Genomic DNA, 24,919 nt, shown 5'->3' with positions numbered 1-24,919 from the left:
AAATGTTTTTTTATGAGTCTTTGACCTTGCCACTCTGGTGGTCCGTGGGAAATTCATCTCACCCTAGAAGCTGAAATTGACTATTTTTCACTATGTCCTGCTAGCACACTCTTTTTCTTTCAGCTTTACTTTTTAACAAAAAACCCCCAAAACAAACAGTTCGCCTCATCATCCTGCTGTGCTCTGGTAATTTTTCAGAAATCATCCCATATATAGCAGATTTATTAGTTCTGATGTTTGTTTGTTTTAAAAAAGACATCCCTAATATATGCTTGTGTCTGTCTGTTCAGGAAGACAAAACAAACGTTCAAGTAGGAGCTATGTCTGTCAAGAGAACACAGTACAATATGATCCACAAGTAGCTTCACAAACAGACATAGTCATTTCTGTAATTTATATCCCTATCCATTCCACTGTAAAGGATCTGACTGATTATGATGTGAAGGCGATGCTCACCTCTGACACCTGGTCCGTGCTGGGCCTTTTTGCAGGTGCACAGGGGCATATATTCATATCATTGTCAAAAATTACACCAATTTACCACCGGAATTCAGCATTAAGAGCATAGCTGCCTGTTAGAGCTGGAGTCTGCTGCAGTGCTCACCAAGCAGACACTCTCACAAGCATGTTGTAGACTTCTGCAGGACTGGGTTGTTCCGTGTGCAAGTGGCAGTGTGTCTGTGAAATGAAATTATTTGCTCATGATTTGATGTTTTATCCTACGCAGGGATTTTAACATAAATATAATTCAAGCATATGAGTCTGTAGAGATTCATTTGCTTTTGGAGCCAGTTTCAAGCAGCCTCTAAAATTCTACAGTCGATCTCCCTTTCCCCTCCTCAGCAAAGGTTGGCAGTAAAGCACCTGATGTTACTGTTGTTCACCCTTAAAAGACACGAAGAGGAAGAAGAAGAAGAACGCCCATTTTGCTTAGAGTGTCCGCATCGAAGAGTACAGAAATATCAACAGACAGAAGAGGACAAAGAGCTGCAATGGACGGGTAAATGTATTTATGTTGCAGCTGGTGCTTTTGGGTGTGCCCTCCACAGCTATGCGTGGGCCGTATTCAGAATAAAGCATTTCCCCTGCTCGGTTTGACACAGGCTAAATGTTAGCTCCCCTGCAAATCGTGAAGCTGTATAAAGCGAAGTGCACGACGTTAGCTAGCTAACGTCACGAAATGTATTACTGAAATGTCTTGATTGTGTGGGGAGCATTATTCAGCAGTATGTTTTATGTGTCTTTTTCTAACGTAATGGTAATGCCTCGTGTTAACAACCTAGTTAGATTAAGACACTTATGCGTTTCGACGTAATAATGCATTGTTTTGTGTGTAAAATAAAATTGAACGTTTGCTTGCTACATTAACAAAGCTGCCGGTAACAGTGGAATCAATGTAAGTGGTTTCATGGCATTGGCGACTATTACTGTCAGTTATTACAATTTTAATAAGCGATTAGTTAACCCGGCGTTAATGAATCATGTCAAAGCCGACATGACTTGACAGTTGGAGCTGCTCGCGCATTAACTGAAAGCAGGCTCCTTTGTCTGGAATAATGTATGCTACACTCACCTCTGTCGGGGTATTGTACATTAAGGGTTTAAAAATATATATATTATTATTTCACTGTGAGAGTGCGTCGCACAACAGTTTGTGCAGTTAACTATATGCAAAATAATGCAATAAATAAAGGCGGTTTTTTGGATTTAGGTTTGTTTTAAAACACTTTAGCATCAGTATCAGGTGCTCATACTGCTCGGACTGTACATTTGGAAAGAAAATGGATAAACGAAAGGTGTGTAAGAGGAACGTATATCAGTTTAGTAAATATGGCCATATTCAAAGCAGGCTGTAAAGTTGGTGGGTGTGTTGAAACAGAACAAATGTGATCTGTATTGTTTTTCTTCCAATAGTAATATGATTTAAGGGAATATTGGCACCAAAACGACATATACTTTGTCATTTTTGTTACTCGCCTAGACGGTACAGTTTCTACTTAAAGCTCTGAAATAAGAAAATCAGTTGTTTTACAGACTGCATTGATAGTTGTATCTGTGCAGTCATCAGAGCTCCAAAGTATCGACAGTAATAAATGAACACAAGTTAAATTCTCACCAGCAACATAATCATTTCCAATTTTACTAAGCAATACTTCAATTTTGGTTTTAATTATGAGAACAATTACATTGTTTCAGTGCTCACGAGATTTGCAGTTTATCCTTAATCTCTTTTCCCATTTGTTTTTGGCAGTGATGTTGCGGTTGGTGTGAAAGTAAGTTGTATTGCTGAGTTTTGGTTTTTTTTCCCTCTACTCTTAACAATGATGTATTCCCTGACTGTTTGACATGATCTTTTAGATTTTTCTTTGTATACCTTTCAGATTTTGTTGAACATAGAAATTTTAACTTTTTTTCTTTTTTTGCTTGTTTTACTAGAGAGGCTCAGATGAGCTCAACATGTACGGTAGCAGCCCCAACTCTATGACTGGTGAGTTCAGTTGTAGCTTGAATGGAACCCACAAGCACCTCCTTAAAAAGTGTTTTACGTGCATATGATACGTGACCTAAAAGATCAATTCAGTGCTAACGGTTCCCAATATTTCTTTTCTCTGTCAAGTCATGATTTCACATTACAAGTTCATAATAGTTCTGTTCTTACTTCTTTGTTACAGTGATCCTTGAAAATGTGTCAGTGAACAAGTATGCCCAATAACATGACCCAAACTGTGTGGTTTGATATGAAAAGCTATTGATCCTTAATGTTTGTCTATATGTGCATATTCAGCGAATGGCAGTGACAGTAAGAAACAACGCCTGGACGAATCACCTCCCTCCAGAGTCCTCCACATCAGAAAACTTCCCAATGAGGTGTCAGAGACTGAAGTCATCGCTCTGGGGCTGCCCTTTGGAAAGGTCACCAATATACTGATGCTAAAGGGGAAAAACCAGGTGAGCTACAGTGAAATATTCTCGTTTCGGCTAGTGCTAGGATGGAAAATAAAACATTCAACTTTTACACAGAATGGGAAATTAACTATTATGCACTGGGCCTAATGCAAGGAAAAAAGGCTATTTTCAGCCGCTCCCTTATTCCAAAGGTGTCACAACAGCAGTGGTGTGATTTGTCAGAATCCAAGAACTGAATACTGTAAATAGATGATTTTACATTGTAAACTGCAAAAGAAGATAATACTAGTTATCACTTTACCCCCAAAAGCAAATGTTGAAAGGACAAAACTTTCCTAGCGAGTACTCTTGTAACAGTTACGTTTCTCTATCAAAATATGCTAATATTTGCATGTGCATGTGCAATGACAATAAAGTTGAATTCTATTCTATTCTATTCTAATACAGCAAATTTAGAAAAAAAAGCTCTCACATTATTTTAGTCACGGAAAGCCATTACTAACATAAGGTGAGCAGAGTTTATTTCCCCCCCAAAAATTCATTCCTATATTGAATGAGCGTCTGGCCAGTTATGAATACAGGTGGACTTACTAGTTCATTAAATTCAGTGAGACTGTGTCTGTTCCCCGGGGGCTTTCATTGGTGTTATTGATGCTCTGTGAAATTAGCCATTTGTGTTAATTTTTTCCTGGATTTTTTGTCACCTCAACTGTAGCATTATCATTCTTCAAAAGTTGAACATGGTGTACCTTTCCAGGCTTTTCTTGAGTTGGGCACAGAGGAAGCTGCTGTAACTATGGTGAACTACTACACAGCTGTCACACCACAGGTCTGAAGTACAACCTTTTCTATAAGCATTAATGTTTTCCGCTGTTGCTTTAATTCTTAGTAACTAATATGTGGATTTGTATTGTATTCAGGTCAGAAATACTCCAGTCTTCATCCAGTATTCCAACCATAAGGAACTGAAAACAGACTCTGCTCTTAACCAGGTAGATGGATTTATTTATTTGTATTTGTACACTAAAGACTGTCCTTCACCCAGTCCTCGATGAATTAATCTTAAATCACCTTATATTGTTGTGTCTTTTCTCTTTCCATTCAGAGGGCCCAGGCAGTACTGCAGGCAGTGTCAGCAGTTCAGGATGGAAGCTCTCCGTCCTCTGACCCAGGAGTTTTGGACTTAACTCCACCCCCCAGCCCTGTCCTGCGAATTATCATTGACAACATGTTTTATCCTGTCACATTAGATGTTCTACAACAGGTAAAACATGAATACTAAATTTGGCATTATGTTTGATATTCACAGTCTGGTATTTTCTGATGTTTGGACTACAGGTCAGAAAAAGAGCACAGAAATAAACTAAGGGTGCATATATCCGATATTTCGATCAGATATCCAGTACTGACCCCAAAACTGGATGGTAAAAATGGTAAATGGACTGGTTCTTATATAGCGCTTTTCTACTGAGCACTCAAAGCGACAAGATGTCATGACAATGGACTGATCTATAGTTTGAGTCCTTCCTTTCAATTCTGTGTTTGTGTGCTATCCAACAGCTAGCTGCAGAGCTAAGGTAGCATAAAGCTAACCTCAGTTATACAAAGCAGCAGCAGTTTGGATGCATTTCTCATTGCCAACAAAGTTTTCTTGCTCAACTGTAAACTGTGGTTAGAGTGACCTGACATGACTGAAAACATAGGATGACACAACTTTGCTTTTTCTCACTTTGTCTCCCTCGTTCACTTTCACTCCTATTATATTCTTTCGTAGAGGCATTACATCAGGTCCCAGAGTGAAGGACATTGGTTTGGTTTAACACTTCATGGGAAGCTTTTATTATGGTAACATAACATGATGTTGTCAACTCACTCATATTATTTGCCTCCAGATCTTTAGCAGTGCCACACTTCAAGTGTCTGTGAGAAGAAAAAGCATTAATTACTGTGACTGTAATTGGTAGCACTATGTAGGCAGGATAGCGACTTAATTTAAAACTGGTATCGCATCATACTCAGCATTGGCAGATGTCCGCAGCCAACGTATTGGATGTTATCTGGAAAAAAATGAATCGGTGCATCCCCACATTGATCATCATCCCCATAAGACTTTTCAAAAGCTGTTTTTGCTGACTAGTCATTTGTCTATATAGTTTGAAACTGTTATCATAACAAATCTAATTGGTGGGACACTGGTTTAGCTCACTGGGTTGAGCATGTGACCTATATATAGCCTTAATACAGAATCCTGGGTTTGATCTGCCTCGAGGCCATTTACTGTACATTTTGCACGTGGTTTTTCTCCCAGCTTTCGTCTCTTGTCTCCACTGTCCATCATTACAATTAAGGGGTAAAAAGACCTCAAAATACATTTAAAAAAAAGAAAAAATTGTGAACCTTACTCAGTTTAAGTTTGCTGCTCATGGTTTTATGGTGTTTGTTTGTTTTTTTTTTCTTTTCTTTTCCTCTTCTCAGATCTTCAGTAAGTTTGGGACCGTAATGAAGATTATAACCTTCACCAAGAACAACCAATTCCAGGCTCTTCTGCAGTTCAGTGACCCCGTCAATGCACAGCAAGCTAAACTGGTGGGGCCACAAATACACAAACTGGAGCTAACACTCAGAATGCAGACTTACTTATTTCGAATTAGAATGGGAAGCAGATTCCAGGATTCTTGGTTCTGTGGAACCAGCTTCCAGTTTTAATTGAGGAGCCAGACATCCTCTCTACTTTTAAGATTAGGCTTAAAACTTTAATTTCGATAAAGCATATAGTAAGGGCTGGATCAGATAGCCCTGAATCCTTCCTAGTTACACTGCAATAGGTCTTTGCCTTCCCATTGTTGTAGAAGCGCAAATAAAGTATGCAGGCAGATGCATAAATGGCTGACAAAACCAGAAAAAACAATGCTTAATGTGTTGAGCCACTACATGCTGACAGAGTAGCAACAGTGTCTAACACTTTCTTTTCTCCAGGGTTATTAAAGTATATCTCTGTAGGCTTTAGATCTGTCTTTCTATCTGTCGCCATCTATGTACCAAAATACAGTTGTACAACATTGTCGTTGTTGTTATTGTTGTTGTTGTTGTTGTTATTAATAAAAATAATAATCTGGTACTGACCTCAAAATATGAGTTAGGAAGTGCTTTGCTCTATTGATTTCGTCTGACATCTTAAAAAAATTTCAGTATTTGATACCACAACATTGACTGCATGAACAGAATCAACTTTTGGAGACTATTGTACAAGCTTTTATTTCTCTTTTGTTCCTTTTACTTCAGTCTTTGGATGGACAGAACATCTATAACTCATGCTGTACTCTGCGGATAGACTTCAGTAAACTGGTCAACGTTAACGTCAAATACAACAATGATAAGAGTCGAGATTACACCAGGCCTGATCTTCCTACAGGAGATGGAGAGTCAACCAACAAGGATCATTCTTTACTGGGTAAATAGACCACCTCCTGAATCCATCTATCAAACATCAACTTATCTGTCCCTCCATTTATCCATAACCCTGTACTGTCACGTTCATAACTCCATTTTTTTGCTTTAGATGGAACACATCCACAAAGAAATTCTTTTGCCAGTCATGGGTCAATTTAAGGAAGTGAATTTGAAGCCAGTTTACCGACACATTATTACAGTTACACTGAATATGTCGTAATCCTTTCCGCTCTGTATTCGTTTGTGTATTTAAGAATAGAGAATAAAGAATGCAGTTAGTCATTATAATAATCAATCAATAAAGGCCAATAAATGCAAGTAAATAGATTGTTTGACCTACAGAGGGATGCATTTAAAATTAACTTTGAAAATTAAAGTGAATAAATGATCTGGCAGACATGTGTGGGTCCCTTCATGTGTATGCCTCCCCAGACAATTATGACCATCCAACTGGAAGCATAAAGTTCTCATTGGATTCTCCAGACCCTTTCAGATCGTTCACATGTGCTCATGATGAACCTGCTTTTTCTAATCTCTGAAAAACACAGTGCGCAAGTGGTTGACCTGCCAATTCTGGTATTCTGTGGCAAATGCCAGTCGGGCTCCACAGTGCCAGGCAGTGAGTCCAGGGCCCACTAGAGAACACTGGACCCTAAGCCACCCTTGTGAAGTCTGTTTCTCTTGTTTGGTCAGTTTGGAAATTTACACTACTGGTCTCCTGGAGGTCAACCTTCTGGCCGTGGCACGTATCGATGTGCCATACTGGAGGAGTTGGAATACCTGTCCAATCTCTGTAGGAGCTAGGTATCGCTGGTAGCGTCTCGCTACCAGTAGAGACACTGATAATAGCAAAATGCAAAACTAGTTAAAAAACATTAGAAAAGATAAAGAGGAAAACTTGTCAGTGGTCCCTACTTGTAAACCGTTCTTGTCACATTGTTGCCCCACTAGTGCACCTGTTGTTACTTTCATTAACACCAAAGCAGCTGTACCTGATTAGCCTTGCCCTTTGCTATTTACCTGACCAGATCAATATCCCATAAGTATAACTGACTTGGTGCTAGGGTCTGGTCTGGGGTGTTTAAAGTTTCTGGGTAATATTATGAGTTGTCCTCTTTAGCCTGATAAAGTCTAGCACGAAACCGTTACAAAGAAATATATTGCACAAGTCGTTGATGGTGCATGGGAGTCAGTTAGAAATGTGCAATACTTCATACTTTTGCAATTTATGCAGTATCAGACACAAAAGCAACTTTTCGTGTTATTGTCTTCATAAACTTGGTGTTCGTTTCTACTGCCCTTGTGCTCTTCCCTTTTACATTAATGTTATTCATTAATCACTCTGAATATATTCTGCAAAACAATCAACTTTGTTACTGTATTGTGTATTAGGAAGGGGCAAGTATTTGAATTGATCAACCAATCAAGAGTGTGACTTTCAAACAGACCCAGCTTTTTGCAGTGTAGTGCACATTAGTCATTTTGCTGTTTATACAGGATATTGAAAGCTTATTTTTCTCACAGGCTTCCTAAATATGCGTCTTCTGGGTCAGTACAGTAGGTGCACCGGGTCATCTCAACGAACTGCTTATGGTTGGGAAGCATAATGCTTGTTGCCAAATATAGTTGCGGCAAACGACACAAATTCTTACAAGCTTACATTACAAGATTACAAGTTTGTTGTAGTAGCTACAAATTAAACTGTAGACATAGAGAAGTATCTTCCATCTTTGAAGCAAAAGAGATCTTACTTGCATTTATTTCCATCAGGTTGTAGCTGTGGGTCAGTTTGTTATATTTTATTTGAGAAGCAAGTTTCTTTTCTTAGACAAGTACACGTTATTCATAGCAAATGACACCATTTGTATACTGACTTTTGGATGTCCGTAACTTGTCTCTGGTCATTCTACTTGTACATAAATCATCTCTGTTCCTCTTTTTGTGAGGTGTCAGCTTACAGGTTGCTGGTGTATTGCAGCCGTGCTGTAATGCTGATATATCTTAGATCTCATTTAAGCACAGAGTTCTTTTTTTAATGTTAATTTTGTCTCTTCTAATCTGGTGACGATGCAGTATCTGACATGCACTATCTGAGTAGTTTTCGATAAATATTTACTTATTGACTGTAATAACTCATTAAATATAATACTGTTATTTAGGCCAGTATGGATTTTTGTGATATTTGTACTCTTTGGTGCTAGGTTAGCTAAGTGTTGTGTGGTATAAATCTAGCTGTTATTGTCTTGTAGGTACCCCATCTGGAGCACTAGCTTCCTACTCTAGTGGAGGAGGTTACTCATCTTCTCTCTCCCTCTCCCAGGGTGGAGGTACCTATACTTTTTTTTTTTCTTATTTTTGTTTTTCCATGACTCTGCCTCTGTTACTGCTGCCCTGTCTCCTGTCATGTCCAGCTATGATTACTATAAAAGAATAGTGGTTACGAAATAGGTCGGTTGATTTTGGAACTAAATATATAAATGAGGCAAATAGTGGCCTTAAGAAACTGCTGTTTACCATCTTGTAAACACTTGGGTTCTTTGCAGTTCCCTGTATTATTATAGTTCATCACATAATAAATGTTTTTTCCCAATAATGTGCTGGCATTGATTAACCTGAACTATTTTTATGAGCTTTTTTAATCTTATTTTTAATATTTAAATATATGTATAGGTTGTGTTAAATTAGCTGAACTGTTTAAACTGTGCTTTTTCAGCTTAATTTAATAGCAATACTGAGAGTTTCAGAGATTTAAAGATTGCTGCGTTTTGAAGTCTTGAAGAATTTCTCTTTGTAGATTAACTTGTTCTGTTCACCAAAACACTTAAATGGTTTAAATGCAGGTTGTATGTTATGGCTGTTGATTTTTGTAAAAAAAAAATATAGAAATAATATTCAGTCAGATGTGTGAAAACTTTGCTCATGGTTGTTTTTCTTCCCCATGTTTTAAAATGAGGGGTCTTTGTTGAGAGTGTAAATCTGTGTTGATTCAAATGGCCCTGTTAGTTGAATGCAGTGAGATTTGGGGGGGGGGGAATGTTATGTGTGCTTCATTGTTGTCGACAGCTACACCTTCCCCCAGCTGTACAGTTACAGCTGTTACCTGTATCCACTAGCATATTTTTATTGGGTATGAAATAAAAGCAACTTGGAAAAAGCTTTAAAGGTTAATTAAAAAAACAAACAAACAACTCAATAATAACTTATATTATTTACTGTTGTTTTAACTGTTTAGCTGTTATCCATCCACATATGTTCCCCATTTACAGATTACAGCAGCCTTGATCATTCTTTGCTGTATGAATGATGTTGACTTTTGAAGGTTATGGGGCTAACAGCTTTTCTACTGGAAGCCCTGCTTCTCTATGTGGTTTACCTCTATAGAGAAGAAGCAAAAATGTTAAATGGTATAGTGCAGGTAATGTTCACTTTGGTGACCGTTCCCTTTCATTTCTGTAGTGCCAACAAGTACTCCTTTTTTTTTTTTTTAAAGTTGAGATAGCTAAAGTTAAATGGCAATTGTCATACCACCAATAACCTCAATCATGTCAGACCCTACCCTGAATTGGTTAGGTTGTCCATTTTGATTTCTTTTCATGTCTTTTTTTCTTTATCACATTTGAGGAATTGTTACATATTTCGCATTTCAGATCACAGTAGTTCTTTCATTTAGAATCTGTTAAACTGATTAAAAATAATAGCCCTGCCAATGCTTCATGCAGTTAGCTGACAATAAACAAGTGTGTTGGTGTTTCTAGTTTTTGTAGTTTAGTGTCTAATTCTGAGATGTGCCTTCTCTTGTGCTTTCCGAACAGGAGCCATCAGCCCTCTGAGTGCGGCAGCAGCGGCAGCAGCAGCTGCAGGTCGCGTTGCTCTATCAGGATCAGGAGTGTCAGGGGTCCTGTTGGCATCCAACCTAAATGAAGAGGTACACAAACCATGTGCATAATGTTAAAGTAATATTTTTAAGTTCTGTAAAATGCACTTATTTGAATTGTTGGATGCTGCTGAGGTTGGTAGTAGTGTAAATTCCTGTGTGGGCTGTGGTTGGATGTGTGCTATGTCTTTTGTGTGCTAAATTTTTCCCATATCTTCCTCCACTTAGCTAAAGTATAATACATCGTCTTGACCCCTAAGCTGTTTCAGGGTTTTCTTCACTTAGCACCAAAACTTTTTTCCCCAGTTAAATTGTCCAGTGTGGATTGGCCTTTAGTGTGGATTGGCCAATTTATCTTGTTTTCAAGAACTTTCTCAGATTCAGGAATGACTGTTAGGGAGTGGTGTGAGGGTGTGTGTGTCTGTATATGTGTGTTTTTGTGTCTGTGTGAGAGAGAGATGAATCTCCAGATTGATTTTGTTCTCCAAGACCCATCACAAGTCCTAAATTTTACTGTCTTAAAATATTTTCAACTACTTCATGTTTGATCCCATTGTGTCTGTCAGATGGTGAGAGGTTTCTCTGTAATAAACACCTGCATACTTGTATATTTTTTATCATAGCATTCTATTTAGTCTTTCAAGTTTTTGTTAATTTTCTAAGTGTAAATGTGCAACTATTCTGTCATCTGTTTTTCCAGTATCTTCTGTACCTGTTATCTTTTTCTGTGTTCCATCTCTCTATCAAACTCCTTCTCTTTTCCTCTCTCTCTGTCTGTCTTTGTCCCTCTCTGTATTGAAATGGACTTCTTAGTAAAATAGTGGTTTCACACTTCTACCCTTAGTGCAGGAGCTGTATCCTGACCGTTTCATAAGAGCACACAGTTTTCTCTGGTGACCAATCCGCTTGAGAGCAGCAACTTCCACATACACTTGGGAGTCTGCTCAATACAGTCCATTTGTTAAGTAGTGTTTGGGTGTGGTGTGGCCATTCTTCATATTGTAAGTGTTGAACCCAAGTGATGTTTTTCAGTCACTTGCTCATTCTTTCTCAACTCTGTCATCAAATGTATGGATGGATTTTAGCTGTCTTAACACAGTAGACTTGAGTTTCCAGTTTTCATAGTAAAAGAAGTCCCAGACAATGAGCAAAACTTTAAAAAAAGCTTTCATCCATCTTGAACATTCTAAAATTTTTCGACTAATTTTGGTAGTAGTAAAATGTGACAAACTGACACCCTTGTTTTGGCAATGGCCTCTGTTAACACAGAGGATCTTGTTCCAGGGTTGGACTACTTATAGTGATGACACAAGGACTTATTTGAAATGTTAGATTTTTTTTTTTAAAATAGGATGAAATTTGTAAAATGAATACATGTTCTTTTATGAATAGCTTTTTAGATCGTCCTGGTTTTAAATTGCCGTACATGGGAATGCGCCGACCCAATGCCAGTCATGACTCTGAAAGCTATATTAGGTATCAGTGACAGCGGGCCAATGAGAAACCAGTGTGACCATTAATGACATCACAGTAGTGTCACACTGAGCTTAAATGACACAAATGCATTCTTTCATTGTAGTTTGCTTTTACAAACAATGATTCCGAATCTCCTCCTCAGAGGGATGGAAACAGCTTTGTATTTTAGTACTAGCGGACTATTGGATCAGTACTCCGTATTAGCAGGTATATTACAGGTGTTATTGCCTTGGATTGGTGCATCCCTAGTAATGTTTGAATGAATAATTTATTGCTTTGCATTTAAGTGGTCTAGCTCCATTGTTTGTATAAAGCTCCTCCACACTTGTCAGTTTGATCTGCCAGACATGGATGGTGGTTCTTGTGGTGCTCGATGCCTCCAGCCATCTGCTTCATGGTACTGTGTCCTTTTGGTTTGATGTGTCCTGCTGCTCACTCTTCCACTCACTCTTTGTTTTTTTGTTTATTATTCTACCTGCCTTCCATTGTTTTGTTTTGTTTTCTTCGCTGTTAAATGCATTCCGAAAGAAATGTTTGCATATGTGTGTAAACAAAACTGGACTGTGTGTTTGAAATCCAGCCAGCAATCAATCAGACTCCGTTGATATTCCACTGATGCTCTGTTTACTGACCTCTGCTTTGGTTTTTGTCCTCCTCTCCTCCTTTCTCCTTTCCCTGCCTCCTTTTTTCCCTCCTCTGCTCCCCCTTCACACATTTATTTTCTCTCCATGTGGCCATCCATTCTTTACTGCCGCACACTTCTCTTAACCAATCATCTACATTTGCCCTGAATTATTTTGCCTCCTTTCTCACTTTTTACTCTTCACTTTTCTCACTCTGATCTAAAACCAATTTGGTTTTGCCATTTTGACCCTCCTCCTCTCCGAAACTCCCACTCCCCCATGGCCTTCATCTTTGCTCCACCCCTCACCATCATGGAAACCACCACCCCTCGTCCAACGCTGGGCGGTCTGATTTCTACCTTCGTCTCTCCTCTTCCTCCTCCTCTGCTCCTCCTCTTCCTGTCCTCTGCTCTGCGGTCTCTCTCTCTAAAGATGGTCACGCCTCAAAGTCTCTTTACCCTCTTCGGTATGTTCAACCTCTACTATTCTATCTGTATATCTCTCTCTGTTAATCAAGTTTTGTTCACTTTCTTCAGTGATGTCGTGGACTTCTGTATCTTCCTGTATTTCCAAGCCTTTCTCTATTATATTGTGTACTCAAGAGTTCAAATATACTTCTGTCACCACATTAAAAGTGCAGTGAGTCTGACAGATTGTCCATTCGGTCAGCTTATCTCTAAACTCAAGACACCAAAACCACTTACATATATACCCTATAACGCATAAGAACTCTGCCTGGTCCACAGTTGGTGTAGCAGGCCTTCAGTCAAAAGACAAGTTTCTGTTTGGTTTTTTGTTGTTGGTGTTTTCTTTTTACATGTACGATTGCAGAAAGACGAAAAAGCCAAACTGTCAACTGCATATATGTATCTAAAATACTGCACCATATTTTCTTCAACTTAAGAATTTTTTCAAGTCAATAGTCGGGTGTCTCTGTGAACACTGAGAGAGCTTTTAATTGTTCATACTGAGCATGGAAAAAATGTATGGTATATGGACAAAAGTATGGGGAATCTTAAAATTTAGGTGTGTTTTGACTCTTTGCCACAGGAGTATAAAATTATACATCTAGCCATGCAGTCTGCAATTTGTGGAAGAACTCATTGAATTGGAGCATGGTACAAAAATAAAATGGTGATGTTGCAATAATTCAAATCGTAAAAGTAAAGTAAAGGTACAGAGAGGGGTCACTAATGCTCTGCTGACCCAAACATCCTCTGCCATTAACATCAACACAAAAACTGTCCACCAGGAGCTTCACAGCATGGTTTTCCATGGCTGAGCAGCTTCTGTACGTGTAGCTGGCATTGACAAGGTTTCAGACTGAGCTTAACAGTTTATGATATATCTTTAGTTTTGCATGTTTCTCGTACCACAGCACACACAGACCAGTAAAAACAAGAGAAAATGTTTTTTTAATGTCCATGGCCATTTAGAATCACCAGTTAATCTAACATGCATGTCTTTGGACTGTGGGAGGAAGCAGGATTTTTTTTTAGTGGAAATCCATGCAGGTACAGGGAGAACAAGCCCCAGCCAGCCAGTGCTTGAACCAGTATTTGCATTAATCACCCTAATTTTTTTCTTCTTCTTATAATTTTAAAACTGTACCCTAAAAGTGCATTAGGAAAGGGATTTTTTAATGACTAGGAACCTGTTTCAGTGTTGATATGAACACCTGACTATTGTTTTAGGACTAACCTTTAAATACATTGAACATCTGCCTGTGAAAATGTAATTCAACTGCTTCATTGTAAAAGTGAGTGCTGAAAGGTTTTACAGCCAGTAGAAGTAATAGAAGCGTTGTTAGAGCACCACAGCGACCACAAATGAGATAAAATTTGTTTTAGATGAAATGGCAAAATAAATATTTGTTCCACTCTCAAGTTTATTAGCAAAGACCACAGCAGAAAGTATTGCATCCCTGCAGATTTCTGCTGTCTTTCTCCTTGTGCCTTGGCTACCATGTGTCTTTTAGTGGTTTTTTATTTTTTCCTTCCTTACTGATAATCAGGTTGATCACGACACTCCTGTGTACTCATTAAGACTCATTCTTGCGCTACTTTTCTTTCTATCCTTCTTTTCCTAGATTTTGTTTTAAACAAGTGCAGTCAGTTTGCAGTTGGATTTTGCAGCCAATCAATCCTCTAAATAAGTTGTGTCACAAAGGTCACATTGGACTGTCGAGTAGCACGAGAGTTTCTTGCCTTTACACTCATATAAACTAGTTTTTAGTTTTTGCAACTCCAAGATGTCCACGGTTCAAAATATCTCCATTCAAAATCACTGAAAAGATATCAGTCGTTCTGAGTTCTAACTAAGTCATGTTCCTGACTTAGTTTACTCTATATTTGTTTAATGACGTGTATTTTTGACCATGTCCGTGTCTAGTTTTCCATTTTGAATTGCATTATTAGGCTGGATTTGTGAGTCCTGCATACACTGCTCAATAATCAATCAGGTGTCATTGCTAAAGCTCAACCACGATTTTCTCATTGGTTCACAGTCATGATATAAAACTACTCAGGTTCACAGAGGCATTTTATTGACTTTAAAGTTGAAGTCAAATGGGAAGATTCCATCTTTTTCATTTGTCTTTCTAGCACTAACTTTATTCCTTCCATCCTTCACACTTCTCCTTTTTTTATCTTCGTCGGCTCCATCTCTCCTGCTCTATCTGTCTTCTTTCTCTTCTCCCCTGCTCTCTTTCTCTCCTATCGATCTCCCTCTCTCGCTCGCGCTCGTTCTCTCTCGCTCTTTCTTTCTGTACCTTCAGGGGTCTATGGTGATGTGCAAAGGGTAAAGATACTCTACAACAAAAAGGACAGCGCTCTGATTCAGCTGTCAGATGGCAACCAGGCTCAACTTGGTAAGTTTGAGATCATTTAAGGCATGATGCTTGTATTTTTACAATCACTGTTTCAGGCTTAATGTGAAAACTTGCCAGTTCCACTAGTTGACATATTTTGAAGAACTCTTTAGGAAAAATGTATTTATTTATTATTTCACTGAAAAAAATGTTCTGTTAAAGATTCTCATTGATATGAAGAAAATGAAATGTGCTTTTGTTTTTGTAGCGCTTGAGATTTGCATGTACAAAGTCACTCGAGTAGTGATTTTGATGATTACAGTACAGTAATCATCAAAATCACTGCATCAGAAAATTTCATATTCTCAACATTTGTCAGATTTCAAGTTTTTTTTTTTCTCTTGGTTTGCATTTCTCACCTGTAGCCATGAGTCACCTGAATGGTCAGAAGGTGTTTGGTAAAGTGATGAGAGTGACACTGTCCAAACACCAGACTGTGGCTTTGCCCAGAGAAGGACTGGATGACCAACTATTAACTAAAGGTAAGATGATCCTGGAAGGCAACAAGGCAGTATCTTTCATGTTGCTTGTTGTGTATCAAAGGATTAACCCAGCCACGGGAGGCCACAGTATAATGGCTTGTCCAAAATAGTAGCACTTTTTCCTGTAATCATCATTAAAACCTTTACTGGAAACAGCTGGTACTTACCTTCATCAAACCACCTGTTTAACAAACTCTGATGTGAAGAAAAGCTAACTTTGCAGCTGCTCGCATCCACTGCCACTTTTTACACAGTGAAAAATCTGCAGTAAAGCTACAAAGGTTGTACTGAAATATACAGAAGTTAAAATGAAACATGCAGATGAACTGTTAATGTAATCCAATTTGGTGTTTAAATTAGACAACTGGCTGAAGGCTGGAGACAGCCATTCTGTTTTAATTTTTTAACAGTGTACAAACTTAAAACACTACAATTTCTAAAACTTTTGTTTTTGCACCTTTGAATATTTATTATTGCTCATTAATGAGACAAAAGTATTTCTTATCCAATTTATCGATGGAATAATCAATGAAATACTTGATTACTAAAATAAGTGATAACTGCAGCCTTACTCCAAAGCTGGTGTCAAGCCCTGCATCAAGAATAGCTGCTCCCTACAGGTGTCGCCACTGCAGCCCAACGCTCTGTGTTTTTTCCTTCACTACACTCCAACAAATCCTGTATGGAAATCTCGTTATTTATGATCCACATGTTTGACTTTACCAAAATTTGTGTGGCATACCAAAAAGATGATTGTGTGTCAAAGGAGAGACTTGACTTAAAAAAAAAAAGTTTGCTCACTTTGCCCCTTTGGATGTTACACTTCTATCGCCAACTTCATTATTTTAAATAAAGAACATTGAAACAACTGTTATTTGATGAAAAACAGCTGTGGCCTGATCTAGTTACATAAGTGCATAAAACAATATGTAATAAAGGTAATTTAAGATGCTAGAAAGTTTTTTCTCTGTCTTAATGGCAGCGCTGTCCTGCTTGGGAGAACCAGATGCCATATTCAAAGATTGTTCACCTAGTCCAGGGGTCAGCAACCTTTAACACCGAAAGAGCCATTTCCACGCTAAAGAAAACACTGGGAGCCGCAAATACTTTTTGACATCTAAAATAAAGATAACACTGTATATACTGTTTTTACCTTTATGCTTTGTGTGAACAACTAAGGTATGTTGCTTATGAAATCCTTGAAGTGCTACAGAGAAAATTACATTTTATTTATGCAATTAACACATTTTGAACTCTTAAAGAAATATAACAAAAGGAAAGACACCCAGCTGAACTAAAATGATCCATGTAGCAAACAAAAACTGTTATATCGCCTTTGGGCTTTTGGAGCTTTTGGAGCTTTGACCTGACTTTTAAAAAATAATTGTAAAAAAGCACTATGCTGCTGAAAAATGAAAAATAGATATTTGTTAAATTCTGCCTAAATATGTATTTTACCTGGTTAATGTGTGTGGCGGGGCGTGGTCTGCAGCGCCGCTGCAGGGCAGGCGACGCACCTGAGCGGTACCCGCATAGATAGCACCCATCTGTGCTATCTATGCTGTTGTGTTATTATGTGTCGGGCTGTGAGCTGAAAAGCTACAGCCGGCTGTATGCGTACAGCAACCGTGTGTGAAAAGTGGTCAATAAAGAGATGCTGAAAAGCATGTTCATGGAAACATCGTCGGGTCTGCCGTGGTATGTTTACAATGGGACTTTCATCTTTACGCAGGACTGTAAGCTGTCGTCTGTGAGGCGTGAGCGGTGTTTGTTTTTAACATAGTTCACGGTGGAGAACAGCTGCTGACATAATGTGGATCCGAAGATCCATAATTGGCCTACCTGGGGTTGAAAGTCTCGATAAATGCACGGCGTTTCGGCGGGTACACCGGCTTCCACGAGTGTGACGCTTATTTTGAGCAATGAAAAAATAATAGAATATAATTTTATTTTTATATTTCAATATCACAGTAATCTTCCAATTTAGAACTACAAGTTAAAAAAGAACTAACATAAATAAATCACACTTCAGCTAAATACTTCTAATTTATTTTCCCAAACCACGCGGAGCCGCAGTATAAGGACTAAAGAGCCGCATGCGGCTCCGGAGCCGCAGGTTGCCAACCCCTGACCTAGTCCATGAGTCTAAAAATGTTTGTAGTTTCTAGATTTGGTTATTGAATTATTAGCAAAACTTTTTAGCAGGTGTTTTTGTCAAGATGTGGATATTTTGTTTTCAATACACAGATTTTTCTGGCTCACCACTCCATCGCTTTAAGAAGCCAGGATCGAAAAACTTCCAGAACATCTTTCCACCCTCAGCAACGCTTCACCTCTCCAACATTCGGTAAAATAGCCACGGACACATTGTATTATTTACACTGAACAAAAATATAAACGCAACACTTTTGTTTTTGCTCCCATTCCCCATGGGATGGACGTAGAGACCTAAAATTCATTCCAGATACACAATATAACCATCCCTCCCAAACTGGTCACAAATCAGTCCAAATGTGTGGTAGTGGGCACATCTGCTATATTGAAATAATCCATCCCACCTCACAGGTGTGCCACATCAGGATGCTGATCTGACATCATGAGTAGTGCACAGGTGTACCTCAGACTGCCCACAACAAAAGGCCACCCTGGAATGTGCAGTTTTGTCTCACAGCAAAATGCCACAGATGCCACAAGCAATGAGGGAGCGTGCAATTGGCATGCTGACAGCAGGAATGTCAACCAGATCTGTCGCCCGTGCATTGAATGTTCATTTCTCAACCATAAGCCGTCTCCACAGGCGTTTCAGAGAATATGGCAGCACATCCAACCGGCCTCACAACCGCAGACCTCGTGTAACCACACCAGCCCAGGACCTCCACATCCAGCAGGTTCACCTCCAAGATCGTCTGAGACCAGCCACCCAGACAGCTGCTGGAACAATTGGTTTGCACAACCAAACAATTTCTGCACAAACTGTCAGAAACCGTCTCAGGGACGCTCAACTGCATGCCTGTCGTCCTCATCGGGGTCTTGACCTGACTCCAGCTCGTCGCCGTAACAGACTTGTGTGGGCAAATGCTCACATTCGATGGCGTCTGGCACGTTGGAGAGGTGTGCGCTTCACGGATGAATCATGGTTCACATTGTTCAGGGCAGATGGCAGCTGAGAATGTCCCAGTTCTTGCATGGCCAGCATACTCACCGGACATGTCACCCATTGAGCATGTTCGGGATGTGCTTGACCGGCGTATACGACAGCGTGTACCAGTTCCCACGAATATCCAACAACCTCGCACAGCCATTGAAGTGGAGTGGACCAACATTCCACAGGCCACAATTGACAATCTGATAGACTCCATGCGACGATGTGTTGCACTGCATGAGGCAAATGGTGGTCACACCAGATACTGACCGGTTCTGGGTCCCCAGACCCCCAATAGCGCAAAAAACTGCACATTCCAGGGTGGCCTTTTGTTGTGGGCAGTCTGAGGTACACCTGTGCACTACTCATGATGTCAGATCAGCATCCTGATGTGGCACACCTGTGAGGTGGGATGGATTATCTCAATATAGCAGATGTGCCCACTACCACACATTTGGACTGATTTGTGACCACTGTTTGGGAGGGATGGTTATATTGTGTATCTGGAATGAATTTTAGGTCTCTACGTCCATCCCATGGGGAATGGGAGCAGTAACAAAGGTGTTGCATTTATATTTTTGTTCAGTGTATAATTCTTTGCTTCAAGGTTATAACAGTTGCTGTTTTCCTGTTTAGTGATGGGGTAGGAGAGGATGACCTGCGTCTTCTGTTCTCCAACAGTGGAGGGACTGTGAAGGCCTTCAAGTTTTTCCAGTAAGTAACCTTTTCAGGATGAAGTTATTTAAGACACTATAAGTGGTATTCGTTCTACTTTAAGTTAAAAGCAGTAAACTTTGAAACACTTTAGATAAGTAGCATGCAATTCACTGGGGTAACTTACAAAAGAACACTAGAACCACAAGGGGATCATTTTGACCCTTTGGAATTTTTTAAATTATGTAACTGTGGTCAAATTAAAACACTATCATTTCATATTCCCAAACCATTCCTATAATGGGTTTTTTCATCAAATGGGACATCATTTTGTTCCCATAGAAATTAATGAATAACAAGAACAGAACATGTTGGGTTGCCTAGTAACACATATTGTTTACACACATTTTGATGTGCATATTGCTATGACATGAGGCAGAGCTAGCTGGATGTGATGGATTGATAAAAGATGAATAGTTACTCCGGGATTGAAAGGTCGTGGGTGGGATGCTAAGTCGTGTCAGAGCGCGTTAAAGAAGGTGGAGTGTGTGAGAGAACACATGGAGAACCTGGTGGCTGTACAGAGCAGTGAAATCCAGAGCTCAGCAGCCTGAGCTCCAACTGTTTATTGATTGATTTATTAAAACATTCTAATATATATTTGAAAATTGCAGCCTGTAATGAAATAATCAAATTATCAAATTCTGGCAGTTGTAATGTTAAAGAAGAAGTGAACATGAGTGAACATGTTTTTCTTGCTCCCTGTGACATTCAACTTTTCTTTGTTTCCCGATTAAGAGACCGTAAGATGGCTTTGATCCAGATGTCATCAGTTGAGGAAGGGATCCAAGCCCTGATGGATCTTCACAACTACGACATGGGAGGAAATCACCATCTGAAAGTCTCCTTTTCAAAGTCTACCATCTAATCCAAATCCTTGTCACATTCAGATCTGTGACAAGCCAACAAGTCACTGTCAGTGGTCCCCTTTTTGAAAATTTCCTTGGAATAGTTTTCAGTGAAAAAAATGAGAAAATCAGAATTTCACTACAATATATTTTCTCAACCAGTAGAAGCAGTGCTTACCTCAGTCTCAGCCCAGAGGCAGTTCTGCTTTGATCCGTACAACATGTTAAAGAGCAACTAAACACCAGCTGAATGTGTTATCTTTGTTTACCAGGGTTACAGGTGAAAAAGACTTCAAATCTAACCTGGTGTTGAGATCCTCTTTAGAGCAGTACAGACTGGTAGTTTTCATTTAAAGTGCGGTCTGTGGTTTATTTCGTGTTGAACTGTCTGTCAGAGTTGACCTCTCCCTGAATTTATCTTTGAAGTCTGAGTCACTTCTCTATGTATTCCTTTCTGAACCACCTACTCTTTCAGCAGATACCAGTTTAAACATCAGGCTGGCATTGTTCTGAAAGCCATTTACATCGTCTCTGCTCCTCTTTGGTTGTCTGTTATTTTAAGATGTTTTCTGGACTGTTCCGCTTCTTCAAATCTCATGTAGTTCATTGCCAAAGTATGACATGTTCAAGGGAAAAAGAAATCTAGCAGTGGGCATACAGGAGTCGAAAGAAATGTAAATATGACCAGTATTACATTAGAAGCACTCGTTACTTAGAGGGGGTTTCTTTACCTACACCCAGTCATTTTAAAATGTAGTTTAAACACCAAGTGTAACAACAGTTTTTAACACTTAATGCACAAGAGTCATTGTGTCAGAATTTCACCATTTCTGTTTTTTTTTCCTTCACTTGCATACTTTCTTGCTGGTTATCCTGTCTCTGAACAATCATTTTGGAAATTGTTTCTACATTTAAAGAACATTAGAAAGTCTATTGTACCTTTTTTCTATATGATTTTAAAAAGATTTGTAGGAATGATAGTCATCGTTTGAAGTGAATTATGCTTGTTTCGGACATGTATGTCCCTGAAATGTCCTTCACAGCACAACATAGAATGTATCGACTCATTGTAATCATATTAAGGATACAAAGGTGATGCCATCTGTTTCCTGTTTAAATCCCATCTTAGTCATTGGAAAAGCAGCCGTAAGTGGATGCACACACTCACATGCACAGGATTCTTGCTAATGCTATCTGTTTAAACAAGGGTTCAACATGTCATTCTGGTCTCTTGATATTAGGATAACCCATCGGGACCTAAGTACATGTGCCTTTAGTTTGATTTTACTGTTGTGTTTTTAAACAACATGTGTATTGGTAATGATTGCCAATCTTTTGTTGTAAACCTATGTTTGGAAAAAATGTCTTGTTAATTTTAAAAAGAAGCAAACCTTGTCTTTCAGTTCTCTTTGACAGTCCGTGGTTATTTATCAAAGTGAGACGCACAAAACTTGTCACTGTTTCAGCTGAGGTCGCCTCATAAGTTGGTTTTATTTCTCTCACCTCTCGATCTTGTTTCCAGCTGCAGAGTTTATTTTTAGACCGTTTTTAGATGATTCTTGTAAATTTTCTACCTGAGTTCAGTTTCTTTTGTGATAAGATTCAGATTAGCACAAATTAAACACGTCTTTTCTACCAACCAGCTCAAGTAAAATTGTGTTTGTGTATGTCTGGGTAGTTTCAGGCCTCTGCTCTCATCTGTACCTTATCTATAATAAACGTCTCTCACTCTGTTCACTTCTCTCTGCTCTCACTTCTTTCTCTCAGCTTTTCCCTCTTTTGGCTATTCTCTTCTTACCACACTTGCAGAGAAAAAACGCTGCACCTCCAAGGAACATCATTTGTTCTGCCTACAGTCTCATTTAAAATAGAAAACAAAATTATTTTTAATATGAAGACACCTCCAGCAGAACAAGGCTCAGAGCTTTACCTCTGTTGTGTTTATAGCCTTTTGGTGCTTGGATTAATCAGAAATAACGCAACCTGCTGTGAGGTACAGACCATCCAAGAAATTTCTGCTTTAAATGGGTGAAATTCCACCGGAGTCCCTTGGCATTCTGACTCTCAAATAATTGTCTTCAATTGTATTTCCATTTAGTATTATCTCATGAATATTTGTTTCCATACATGGAGTAGCTGTGACTCAGGAGCTAGAGCAGGTTCTGAAGTATCTTTGAGCATGATACTGAGCCCCCAGTTGTTCCTGCTTTGTGTGTGTGTGAGAGAGAGAAGTGATGTACACCTTAGAGTAGTAGTGTAGTGACTGTTGAGTGCACAGTATGGGTAGAAAAGTGCAATATTGGTACCAGTTCATTTAAACATGAATAGTCGAGAACCATCAGGCTACTTTTTGGTCTTCTGGTTTGGGAAACAAGTGGTTAATAGTGATGTGTCACTATTAACAGCTTTGTAGTGAATCAGAAGAGCAAACTCCCACCAGTGAGAGCCGGCTCTCCAATTCTTTTTTATGAGGTTTGTTGTGTTGGCAGCAGGGGCGTTTTAGCCCATTTCTGGGGGTGCCCAAAATGAATCAAAGCACCCCCAAAGATTTCTTACTTTTTTGACAATATTTGGTACAGGATATTGTCTTTTGTGTGTGTGTGTGTGTGTGTGTGTGTGTGTGTGTGTGTGTGTGTGTGTGTGATACACTGCAAAAAATATAGAAAGCATACAGTACTTGGTTGAGATGTAATATTTTAACAACAAAAGTATAGATACCCCAATCTCCCAAAATGGTTTGTTCCAGCTCGCCTCGCCCCTACTCTGGCTCTGGTGCCTTTTGTGCCAGACCGATAGTCGCTGAGATGCAGCGGAGCGGAGGTGTACGTGCCTGCCTTAAAACAGGACATATTAGCTGCATTTAACCTTCAGTTACTCTTTATATAGTTAGGTAGGAGTCAGACCATGTTTCTTTTTAGCTGAAAAATATTACACCCGGTAACCTGCTGTGTTGAAAACGTGTTTTCCGACGATGTTTGCTACCCTACAATTCGTCCTACTCTGTAGTAAAATAAGCGACATTTGACCGTCCTGTTGCTCCCATTGAAATGTATACAGCCTATTAAAACTTAAAAGTGTCTGTTGCCTGCTGTTGTTACCACTGTCCTGTCTGAAAAGGAATGAGAGATGCCGGTTATTCTGTCATATGTGCCGATATTAAACCCAAGGTACTTACCAGCTAACTGACTGCATTCCCATTAGCCTTATAACTCCTGTTGTGTGTGTGTGTGTTCAGAGAGACAGCCAGGTTCATAATGGATATGAGGAAGTTTTTTCATTCAGTTAAAAGTGTAAGATCAAATTATCCGTCAATAAAGGATAATGTTGGATCAGTGTTTCAGTATTTATATCTTTTATTAGATGTTCTTGTGTTTGGTTATTTGCCTGTTGGTTGAAAGTACACTGAGAGGGGACTTTTATATTAGTGATTTCAATAGTATTTTTTTCATATTAATTTAACTTTTTTCATCTAATACAATCTATTTGTGTATGATTGTCAGTCCAAAGAGGGAGAGGGGAAAGTACAAGGTCAGGAAGAATCAGGTAAGAAAACAGACAGGGAATAGTGACGGGCAAAACAGAAACTGTTAAACTGCTTGAGAGAGTTGACCACCAAACAGTGCTAGATTTGCCAACCTCAAGGTGAGCTAAATAAAAGAAAAAATCTGCAGAGCCATATTAGTAGTATCTGCAGTAAAGATCTTTTCATACATTGTACCATAGGCACAGTTGTCTCCATTTTTATAATTTTTTTAAAATTAATATTTTGTACATTTCAAGGACTCTTCTATTTTTGGAGTGTGTTTTTTTATGTATCTGTATTATATTATATATACACTTTAAAAGTGAATCTCTGTCCAAAAAAATGCACTCAGTTTACTTTTTACTCACTGTGAGCATCATTCATTATTCTCCCCCAGTAATTAAGGTTAGGATATGTTTTTTTTTTATTCTAATCCATTCTTCTTTTGCAGCATTTAAATAACCTTTGTCAGATTGGATGGTTTTGATACATACTTTTAAAAAAACTGTTGCTTTTCTTTCGCAAATGTGGGGATTAGAAATTTTTTTTCAGTGAAAACAGAATAAAGATCTACCACAAAGCAAGAAACCGAGACAAGGCTAATCAAAAGGTATTGGCTGAAGCATATGCTTATTAAATTGTGTTAAAATGTACAAAACAGTGATCTCATGTTTTGAGACTTGATGAATTTAAGAATCTTATTATTTAATAAAGAAGTTTGCAGACTTGCACAGAGATGGTAAAATTATGATGACTGATAACGGAGACGAAGATAACAGTCGACGAGGACAGGGAGGAACAGGGGTTTAAATGCACCAAGGAGACAGTCAGAGAACTCGGGACAACTGGAGACATTTAGGGATGCAGGGACTGACAGAGATGGGGAAGAAGTCTCATTGTGACAAGTAAAGTTTATCTTCCTTGGCTGGGCAGCTCTTCTGGTGCTCAGCACCCCCAAAGCCCTGATTGCCGAGTTTACTTTTGTCTGTATGTCATATTTATGATTAAAAG

General features: G+C 38.9%; 1 protein-coding gene across 3 annotated transcripts; it reads left to right on the top strand.

The window, feature by feature from the left end:
- The first annotated feature begins 883 nt into the window (after positions 1–883).
- On the top strand, positions 884–22,122 carry LOC147331934 (polypyrimidine tract-binding protein 2-like). Of its 3 annotated transcripts, none has more exons than XM_086288269.1 (17): positions 884–1,000; positions 2,252–2,273; positions 2,437–2,488; positions 2,786–2,949; positions 3,665–3,736; positions 3,828–3,899; positions 4,013–4,171; positions 5,383–5,493; positions 6,190–6,358; positions 8,607–8,684; positions 10,170–10,282; positions 12,763–12,796; positions 15,107–15,199; positions 15,565–15,681; positions 17,929–18,028; positions 19,460–19,537; positions 20,276–22,122. In XM_086288269.1, the coding sequence occupies exons 1-17, from the start codon at positions 993–995 to the stop codon at positions 20,403–20,405; spliced, it is 1,572 nt and encodes a 523-aa protein (XP_086144395.1). In that variant the 5' UTR covers positions 884–992; the 3' UTR covers positions 20,406–22,122. The 3 variants fall into 3 exon arrangements, with proteins under 3 accessions (XP_086144395.1, XP_086144398.1, XP_086144396.1); XM_086288270.1 differs by lacking the exon at positions 884–1,000 and adding an exon at positions 1,577–1,796; XM_086288272.1 differs by lacking the exon at positions 2,252–2,273 and having other exon boundaries at positions 982–1,000.
- Positions 22,123–24,919: the final 2,797 nt, after the last annotated feature.

The sequence above is a fragment of the Aulonocara sp. 'chitande type north' Nkhata Bay genome, linkage group LG4, assembly GCF_057382095.1.
Source record: "Aulonocara sp. 'chitande type north' Nkhata Bay isolate Kocher_YH1m ecotype deep benthic linkage group LG4, A_spYH_male_GT1.1, whole genome shotgun sequence".
NCBI classification, from domain to species: Eukaryota; Metazoa; Chordata; class Actinopteri; order Cichliformes; family Cichlidae; genus Aulonocara; species Aulonocara sp. 'chitande type north' Nkhata Bay.
Note: the sequence above shows the minus strand (reverse complement) of the source record. Positions and strands in the feature narration are given on the sequence as shown.